The sequence below is a fragment of the Sphaeramia orbicularis genome, chromosome 7, assembly GCF_902148855.1.
Source record: "Sphaeramia orbicularis chromosome 7, fSphaOr1.1, whole genome shotgun sequence".
Lineage (NCBI taxonomy): Eukaryota > Metazoa > Chordata > Actinopteri > Kurtiformes > Apogonidae > Sphaeramia > Sphaeramia orbicularis.
This window is the reverse complement of record NC_043963.1, coordinates 1,296,830-1,306,991: the sequence shown is the minus strand read 5'-3', so window position 1 is coordinate 1,306,991 and position 10,162 is coordinate 1,296,830. Positions and strand designations below refer to the sequence as shown.

The window sequence follows — 10,162 nt, the reverse complement described above, 5'->3', positions numbered from 1 at the left end:
CTGGGTGGGTGTGGTCTGAATGACTTTATGAAGTGTTTGTTGGTTTTCCTCTGTGTTTCTACATGAACTTGTGCGTTGGCCCATATGTTTGTTGTGTATTCGTTCATGTTGTACCACATTTGTCCAACAGTCACCGCCAAAGTGTTCTGGACATAGAAACGTGTTTGGAAGGATACTGGATTAAAAATGAGTGAAATCTGACAAAATATTGGACCGATCGACTGTTACGGCTTACACTAGTCTGATCAATACGCGCGCACGCACACACACACACACACACACACACACACACACACACACACACACACACACACACACACCTGGATCTCGGTGTTGCCCCCCTCCAGCAGACAGATTGCCAGCTGGATGCTCTCCTGGAAGATCTTGTCGTTCTTGGTGCTCATGACCAGGTCTGTGAACAGTTTGGTTCCTCCTTCTCGGTCCAGTCGACACTGAATGGACGCCACCGCCGCCCAGTCACGCTCCTGCTCACCTCCTGGAACACCAACCAAACAACAGGAGCGCTGACTGTGGTAAAAACCCGCCCCTAGCCCCGCCCCCTCCAACCATGTGCATCTGTTTTGAATGAAGCTCCTCCTCCTTCTAGACATGGGTCAAATAATGACCCACAAACATGTGACAGAAACTACATTCAACTGATAAAGCTGTGTTTAATCATAAAAACACAGGCATGAGGCAAAGGGGGATCTAGTAAACCAAACAAACACACACCTACTGAGTATGCTAACATCTGCACTAGCAAACATCTGGGTAATAAAACCAACAGAATCATCCAGAACATAAAGAAAACCCATGGAACAACAGAACCACCACAAGTCTGCACCGGTTTAGATCTGGGGTTCTCAATGGGGGTGGTACTGCCCCCCAGGGGGCACTGGGACACCGTCGGGGGTGGGGGTGGGGGTGGGGGGATGGGGTGGAAGGAGAAAGCTGAGAGGGGGGTCTGTGAAAGTGAAACTGAAGACTCCTATTCTAAGTCTCTGGACCCCCGTCCACTGCTGTATGGACCCCCACCCCCCAAGTGCTGGGCTCCATAAATTTGTCATGTTTACCCCCCCTTAACAGTGCCCTAGGCAACGTATATAAGCTCAGTCAGAGATGTTGGTGGGAGGGGGGAGGGGCTTCCATTTGACCCCTAACCAGACATGGAAACATCACAAGTACTACCCAGGTGGTTCCTTCTGGTCCTAATCTGCCACAGTCCCCTTTAAGTGGACAGACCTGGGTCCAGATGACCCTGGTCTTGAGTGGACAGACCTGGGTCCAGATGTCCCTGGTCTGTTGTGACGTCAGGTCTTGAACCACAGACCGTTTGTCAGAAGAACAGATGCTGTAACAGTCGGACTTTCAAATACATTCTACAAATGAGAGTAAGATAAACCCGGACCATGGTTCTGGTGGTTTTTGTGGGTCCTACCTATGGCGCCGAGCTCGGCCAGGTCAGTCTTGGGGTTGTTCTTCTTGTTTGGGAACAGGTAGTTCTGCAGTAGAACCTTCCGCAGTGAAATGCCCTGGAAGGATCGGACAGTCGTCAGTTCCACAGGCTCTGGTGTTCCTGAAAACTCTGCTGGAAGGTTAGTCATGTTTTTACTGACAAACCGGACCTGAACCCAGGACAGAGTCCAAACGGTCAGAACATACGGACTACAGAACCAGTGTCGGCTTCATAAAAGTGTCAGTGTTTTGTTGGTCTAACGTACCCAAACGTGTCCACAGATAGAATTCTGTCTTTAGTTTCTAACATATGGATTCACTGATGGTCTTCAGACCGGTTTAGACTCTGACCTTTTCATCGAAGTCCAGAGTCCGGATCAGCATCTCCTGTAAAGTCCTCAACACTTTAATGCAGAGCTTCTCCTCAGCGGACATCAGGGCCTTGGTGTGTTGGATCAGCCTGCACACATACACACACACACACACACACACACACACATTAGATTAGTGAGGTTGTTCCAACCTGTGGGTCCTGACGGTTCTGGTTCTGTTCTGGACTCACTTGGAGATGAACCCTCCGGACTCGCAGCGCTGACGGGCGTCGGTTCCTTCCAGAAACAGAAGCTCAGGCTGATGCAAGACGTCGACCAGAACTGACAGTTCGGCGTTGACCAGAGGCTTCAGACGTTCCTCCAGAGTGTTGATGATGTCCTGAAAAAACACACGTTCACCATGAACCCGAACATTCTGCGTTCACGGCTTCACCGGATCTGACACCGGTAAACTTCAAACCTGAACAACCAAACCTACAGACTCATGGACGTCCACAGCAGGGATGGAACCATAGGAACATTTCATATCACGCTTATTGTGACCAAAATTATCACAGTTATCGTTATTATCGCAGTATTGTTGAAATTGTGCTCAAAATATTCGAAAAGTACTGATACACACAATGAAAGAATTTAACCAAGTTGTATTTAAAAATAAATAAATAAATACAATAACAGTCCCACTGTCCCTTCTGTGTCAGAAACATTCCAATATTAACCCTTAGTGGTCTGAGTCTATTCTGTCTGTTTTTCAGTCCTTTTGATTTGGCCTTTATATACTATAGAAACAAATGTTTACTATACCCATGTTTGGATCTGTTTTTTCAGCACAACTTCATCTATATCATCTGTCTGTTATTTTTTCACTTTAACCTACTATAAAAATACAAAAGGACAAAAAAACATAAATAACACACAGATGTTTAACGAACCTTTTCAAAGACTTTAAAAGTGAATATTGGCTCCAAATATTAGGTATAGAAAATTAAAATTGTAATAAATTCAAACTATACTCAAATATTTGACATAAAAGCAGATCTTTATATAGGTGTTTTCTCCAGAAAAGTGCGGTAATCAAACACGGTTATCATGAGAATTAGAATTTAAACGGTAATACTAACCGTCTGCAATTTTAGCGCGGTTTATCATTATACCGGTAATCGTTACATCCCTAGTCCACAGGTTTGACGGACGTTATGTGCCCTGTCCTGACCTGTGACCCCAGACCTCCTCCCTCACCTGTCTGGGTGGACCCCCCCCCCGTGCACCCCCGCCCCACTGTCTCCTCACAGACTGGACCTCCACCATCACATGGACCTCCGTCAGTCCTGGTTCATCTCCAGTCTGTCCATCCACAGTGGATCTGTCCTTTACTCTGGTTCTCCCTCAGGTTTCTCTGTTTCTCTACTGGGTTTTTGGACTTTTTCTTTGTCCAGGAGGAGGGTCTAAGGATGTGTGTGTGTGGGGGGGGTGACCAGGACATTCATCCATTTGCTTTATCGATTGTTTAATTATTTCACTGTTGCTTATTTACATATTCAACAGTTTCTGTGCAGCCCTGTGAGGTGACCTTGTTGTGATATTGGCCTCAAAAAATAAAATAAAATAATTATTATTTAGGATGTACAAATCCACTACAATAACAAAACACAGAATATTACAGAAGCAGGCATAAAATAAGATATTATTGTAGTTAATTGGTTACCATGATAAGATATCACATTTATTGATCGTTGTATTTGGAGTAAATATTTAAAGTGCATAGAAATATTATAGTTTATGTTAAAAACGGTTGATTACACAAATCTGATTGTGTGTGAGGTGGCTAAAAAGTGTATGTGAATGGTCTGTATAGATGTTTTGTGTTATTGTAAAAATATACAGAGGAAAATGTGTGTTAACAAAGCAAAGGAAGCCGATCTAGTTTGTAAAAAGAGGGTGGAGTCAATAAGTTATACTTCTGCACACTCCTTTTCGAGCACAGAAAAATTTTATTTATTTATTTATTTATTTATATTTTTTGACCATGTTGTTTGATTCTTTATTATTTGATGATTCTATGTACTTGAAATAAAACTACTACGACTACTACTACAGTCTACTCTCGTTATACCGCCAACTTCCGTTCACGGCCAAATTGTCGGTATAGCGAAAATGGCGTTACAACGGGTTGCGTCCATAATGTGCATGTCTTTACTATATGATGTCTGTGCTGCCTCCGTTAACCCGTTCTAATTGCGTTTCTAAATAAATCTTGATTCTGTTATGTTGTAAGGGATAATTTAAAGTGGGGAAACATTTTAAGCATTATTATACCGTGTTGGGAAATGACACCCCATCATCTTGAGGCTTTGGCTTAATCCCACGTCCTCTTCCCGACATCCTGACCTACTGAGTGTTCTGCGATAAATGAACGGTGGCCGTTCCGTAGACCTACTCAGTGCATTATTAAAATTTATGTGTACTCGATGGCAATCACGCTGGCGGTATAACGGTCGGGAAATCAATGGTATAAGTGTTGTTTGTGCATGGAACTGGGCTGGCGGATGGCGATAGGCGGAAATGGCGGTAGCTAATGGAATAATGCATTGGGGATTTTTGTGCATGGTTTTGGTCGGCGGTGAGCGAAAATGGCGGTATAACGGCGGGCGGTTTAACGAGAGTAGACTGTATTACTAAATTGAACTGAACTGAATTGAACTGATCTTGAACTGGTCCAGTCTGGTGGATCTGGTCTTGAACCCTCAGAGACTAATGCCCCGTTTCCACTGCGTGGTATCGGCTCTACTCGACTCGACTCAGCCTTTTTGCGTTTCCATAATGAAAAGGACCTGGAATCTGGTACCCAGTACTACTTTTTTGGTATCACCTCCACTGAGGTTCCAGGACTGGGGACCAGATACTAAAACGTGACGTATAACACTGCAGACCACTGATTGGTCAGACAGTTTTCTCTGTGACCCGCTGTTTTACAAAAACCAGATGTGAAAGTGGACAGTAAATATAGCGGTAGGTTAATCCACATGAGAACAGCCCAAAACTACACCATGGTCGGTCCAGGAGATTCAGTCTTTGGTGGCCGACGAAAAATTCAGACAAGACAACACGCAATGAGCGAGTTTATCAGCGACTCTGAGCAGACGACACAGAAGTAACGCGCCGCATCGCATATTCAGTCCTGAAAGGGTCTAATCCGGTCCGATTTTGTCCAGTCTGGTCTGGTCTGGTCCTGGTCCTGGTCTTGGTCCGGTCCTGGTCTCTGTCCGCTTCCGGTCCTACCTGCAGTTTCTCGATGATGTTCTTGTAGTCCCAGGGGTTGCTGGAGGCGATGGGTCTGGAGGACCGAGTGGAGGACTTGTAGTTGGGGTTGGACCGGGACAGTGAGTTCAGGGCTGACGTGGACAACATAGAGCTGATCTGGGCCTCCAGGTCCAGAGGGACGGAGATGGACCGGCTCTTGGCTGGACACAGACGGAGTCCATCAGCTGTTATTCAGTCCCCGGTCAGGTTTTACAAGTGTCTTTATTTGGATTTTGAATGGTTTTAAAGGATCATTTAAGTGTTTTTTGTCTTACGGACATGGAACTAACAGACCAGCAGGGTCACTTTAAGACCAGTTACCGGTGTCTGTTCTGTGTCTGTAGTTCTGTCTGTAGTTTTGTCTGTAGTTCTGTCTGTCTGTCTGCTATCTGTCTGTAGTTTTGTCTGTTATCTGTCTGTCTGTGTGTTACCTGTCTTTTTGTTACCTGTCTGTCTGTAGTTCTGTCTGTTACCTGTCTGTCTGTAGTTCTGTCTGTTACCTGTCTGTCTGTCTGTAGTCCTGTCTGTTACCTGTCTGTCTGTCTGTCTGTCTGTAGTTCTGTCTGTTACCTGTCTGTCTGTAGTTCTGTCTGTTACCTGTCTGTCTGTCTGTAGTCCTGTCTGTTACCTGTCTGTCTGTCTGTCTGTAGTTCTGTCTGTTACCTGTCTGTCTGTCTGTGTGTTACCTGTCTTTTTGTTACCTGTCTGTCTGTCTGTAGTTCTGTCTGTTACCTGTCTGTCTGTCTGTAGTTCTGTCTGTTACCTGTCTGTCTGTCTGTCTGTAGTTCTGTCTGTAGTTCTGTCTGTTACCTGTCTGTCTGTCTGTCTGTGTGTTACCTGTCTTTTTGTTACCTGTCTGTCTGTCTGTAGTTCTGTCTGTTACCTGTCTGTCTGTCTGTAGTTCTGTCTGTTACCTGTCTGTCTGTCTGTCTGTCTGTCTGTCTGTAGTTCTGTCTGTTACCTGTCTGTCTGTCTGTCTGTCTGTAGTTCTGTCTGTTACCTGTCTGTCTGTCTGTCTGTCTGTCTGTAGTTCTGTCTGTTACCTGTCTGTCTGTGTGTTACCTGTCAGTGCCAGTGTTCGGATGCAGGCCTCCACTTGTCCTCTGTGCTGCTGCTGAAGCCATGGACAGTCCAACAGACGAACAGACGACTGCAACAGCTGAGTGACGATGGTGTGATGAGTCTGACACACAACAACAACATGGATCAGAACCACGGGTCAGAACCAGAACCTGAACAGCCCTTTGACCCGTTTCTCTTCATGTGACGATGGTTCATGTATTTGATTTTTGTCCAAATCATCGATTACTGTCCTTTATTTTTACTTTATTTTGTCCTTTTTCTCTTTATTTTTGCTTTTATTGTTCCTTTCATTTTCCCTTTATTTTTACTTTTAATTTCCCTTTATCTTTCCTTTATTTTTTCTACTTATTTTACCTTTTCTTTTCTCTTTCTTTCTCCTTTTCTTTCCACCAGCTGAGTACTTCCATCTGGACTTCCACCTATACTTGTCCTGTGAATCTTTCTTTCTTTCCTCTCCTTCCTCGTCCTGACCTTAACTCTTCATAACTCCACACCTTCATCCATCATCTCTCTGACCAATTTGACGGCGTGCATGTGATGTCAGTCATGTGAGCTCCGCCCCCTCACCTGCAGGGAGGTGCTGTTCAGAGTCATGTGACACCCCCCCCACACACACACACCTGTAGGGAGGTGCTGTTCTCGGAGAATGGTGAGCTGAAGAAGGCGTTGATGGTGTCGAACACCACGTTGATGATGTACTTCTCCAGGACGGGGTCGGACAGACGTTTGTCCCGTTTGTTGCACACCTGCAGACGAGAAGGCGTTAGCGGCGCGGTGGGCGTGGTGACATAACGGCAGAATGAGGCGTGGGCGTTACCCGGGCCATGTCCACTGTGAAGTCCTCGAACAGCTTCCAGATGTGGTTGGACGTGTAGATCTCCTTCATCTCCACCTCAGTGTCCACGTAGCAGTGGTTAACGAAGTTCACATAGGCAACTTTGACCTGGACAGACACACAACAGACAAACAACAGACAGTACAGACACACAACAGACACACCCCCATTAAAACCTGGTCTTTGGTTCCATCCCTGTGTCTGCAGGTTCAACCCTGTAACTGTTTTCATTCATTACAAACATCAACAAAAGGAGGGAGGAGCTTCATGTGCAACAGGAGGGAGGAGCTTCACAGGAGGGAGGAGCTTTGTGTCCAACATGAACCTGAAAACGTTCACGGACTGAGGGGACGGACGCCGTGGACACACCCACCTCTGTGATGCAGTCATGGACACACCCACCTCTGTGATGCAGTCCTCATGCGTCACCACTCGGACCACGTCCTCCAGAGGAAGCAGAGACGTACATTTAATCTCAGTGTAGACGTTCTTCCCTTCAGCACAGGCCGCCAACAGTTCCACCAGAGAGATGTGATACCTGCACACGACAAGAACACGCTAACGGACACAGGAGAAGAACACACTAACGTACACACTATATTCTGACATTAGTTAGACCCCTGTTAGAAAAAGAAACACCTGGATTCAACGGATCCACAGACTTTGGTCAATTTGTGAATGAGTTAGCTAATTATGCTATTAGTATAACAGTGTTGGTGTGTTTTCCTAACGGTGTGGGTGTATTTTGCTAATGGTGTTGGTGTGTTTTGCTAACGCTGTGGATGTGTTTTGCTAACGGTGAGGTGTGTTTAGCTAACGGTGTGGGTGTGTTTTGCTAACGGTGTGGCTGTGTTTTGCTAACGGTTAGGTGTGTTTTGCTAATGGTGTGGCTGTGTTTTGCTAACGGTGTGGCTGTGTTTTGCTAACGGTGAGGTGTGTTTAGCTAACGGTGTGGGTGTGTTTTGCTAACAGTGTGGCTGTGTTTTGCTAACGGTGAGGTGTGTTTTGCTAACGGTGAGGGTGTGTTTTGCTAACGGTGTGGCTGTGTTTTGCTAACAGTGAGGGTGTGTTTTGCTAACAGTGTGGCTGTGTTTTGCTAATGGTGAGGGCGTGTTTTGCTAACGGTGTGGCTGTGTTTTGCTAATGGTGAGGGTGTGTTTTGCTAATGGTGTGGCTGTGTTTTGCTAATGGTGAGGGTGTGTTTTGCTAACGGTGTGGCTATGTTTTGCTAACGGTGAGGGTGTGTTTTGCTAACGGTGAGGGTGTGTTTTGCTAACGGTGAGGGTGTGTTTTGCTAACGGTGTGGCTATGTTTTGCTAACAGTGTGGCTGTGTTTTGCTAACGGTGAGGTGTGTTTTGCTAACGGTGAGGGTGTGTTTTGCTAACGGTGTGGCTATGTTTTGCTAACGGTAAGGGTGTGTTTTGCTAACGGTGAGGGTGTGTTTTGCTAACAGTGAGGGTGTGTTTTGCTAACGGTGTGGCTGTGTTTTGCTAACAGTGAGGGTGTGTTTTGCTAACAGTGTGGCTGTGTTTTGCTAATGGTGAGGGTGTGTTTTGCTAACGGTGTGGCTGTGTTTTGCTAATGGTGAGGGTGTGTTTTGCTAACGGTGTGGCTGTGTTTTGCTAATGGTGAGGGTGTGTTTTGCTAACGGTGAGGGTGTATTTTGCTAACGGTGTGGCTGTGTTTTGCTAATGGTGAGGGTGTGTTTTGCTAACGGTGAGGGTGTGTTTTGCTAACGGTGTGGGTGTGTTTTATGGGTTTTACCTCAGGGGGCTGTTCTCGCTCACCCCTTCCCGACTCTCCGCCATCAGATCCAACATCACGTTGAAGGACGCCTTGTCGTTGTAGAAGACCACCACGTCCTCGCCGGCATTGGTCAACTACAGACACACACTTAGCATTACTACGTCAAACTGAGGCGCTCTGAAGACTTGCCCCGCCCCTTCCCCCGCCCCTTCCCCCGCCCCTCGCCCTCACCTCGGTCATGATCATGTCCTGACACTTCTTGACGTACTTGCCCTCGGCCTTGATGATGGTGTGCAGGAAGTTGAGGTACTGGACGTGGCGTCCGTGGGTGGCCAGGCAGTGGATGAAGTGTTGGAGGACGCTCTCGGAGATCTCGGTGCACAGCTGGTAGTTGTTACTGAAGATGTGCTGCACAGTCTCCGCCTCCAACAGCTGAGACGCAAAAGAACACAACACAAGCTCAGCCTTCCTGGAGGTGGACCGGATCTGGACTGGATCTGGATTCAACAAAACACTGGAGCGGGTTCAAGGAAGTCCATTTACAAACACAAAGACAGACGGAGACAAGACTGGACCAGCTAGAATGAGTATGAGTATGAGTATGAGTACGAGTAAGAGTACAAGTACTAGTATGAGTACCAGTACTTGTACTAGTACGAGTAAGAGTACTCATACGGGTAAGAGTTCTAGTACGAGTACTAGTACTCATACTAGCTGGTCCAGAGGTCTGAGGGTTTGGACCCCCTCGGTGGTCCTGACAGGTCCAGTGTCAGTGGACAGCTGGTTCCAATGAGAACCTGAACATGGAACATGTCAGCATTTCCTTCAACCTGATGAAACAGAAGGATGTCACAGAAGTACTGAGGTCTAGCACTGGTCCACATCAGGTCTACATGAACCCAGTCTGTTCACATCAGGTCTACATGAACCCAGTCTGTCCACATGCAGTCAGAAGACTCAGATAAAGACCATGATCTTCAGTTTATTGGAGAAGAAAAACTAAACGACAACAAGAACCAATGAGAATGAAACCAGATTCACTTCTACTGATGATGGACACCACCAGAAAAAACGACGTCAGTGAAGATTAAAGGAGGTCTTTAAGGGTTGAAGGTGGACGTTTGGGTCTTTAAGGGTTAAAGGTGGACGTTTAACCCTTAAAGACCGAGGTCCAGCTCAAACACAGGTCCAGCTCAAAGGGACCCATCAGGTCCAGAATACAAACCCCAGGGTTGAGGAACAGGTTGAGGTTCTTGTGCAGCAGCGCCTGGTTCTCCTGGTTCCCCATACAGAACTTCTGCAGGAACAGGTGAGTGTATCTGATGATCTCCTGCATCTTCACATCGTTCTGGAAACACAGACATAAAACACAGGCTTCATGTGGACCTTGAACCCAGAGTTTGGACCTGA

The 10,162-nt window shown here is 46.3% G+C and overlaps 1 protein-coding gene across 3 annotated transcripts in view; it reads right to left on the bottom strand.

Annotated features, from left to right (window-relative positions):
• The window catches only part of itpr3 (inositol 1,4,5-trisphosphate receptor, type 3), a 63,584-nt gene that overhangs the window by 15,385 nt on the left and 38,037 nt on the right, over positions 1-10,162 (bottom strand). For all 3 annotated transcript variants that reach the window (XM_030138440.1, XM_030138442.1, XM_030138443.1), the window contains 12 exons: positions 9,978-10,100; positions 8,984-9,184; positions 8,771-8,886; positions 7,408-7,543; positions 6,988-7,113; positions 6,791-6,916; positions 6,150-6,270; positions 5,067-5,248; positions 2,018-2,166; positions 1,807-1,915; positions 1,439-1,532; positions 321-496 (listed from right to left, as the gene is read on the bottom strand). In XM_030138440.1, coding sequence (XP_029994300.1) covers positions 321-496; positions 1,439-1,532; positions 1,807-1,915; positions 2,018-2,166; positions 5,067-5,248; positions 6,150-6,270; positions 6,791-6,916; positions 6,988-7,113; positions 7,408-7,543; positions 8,771-8,886; positions 8,984-9,184; positions 9,978-10,100 — 1,659 coding nt within the window. The remainder of the gene's footprint in view (positions 1-320; positions 497-1,438; positions 1,533-1,806; positions 1,916-2,017; positions 2,167-5,066; positions 5,249-6,149; positions 6,271-6,790; positions 6,917-6,987; positions 7,114-7,407; positions 7,544-8,770; positions 8,887-8,983; positions 9,185-9,977; positions 10,101-10,162) is intronic.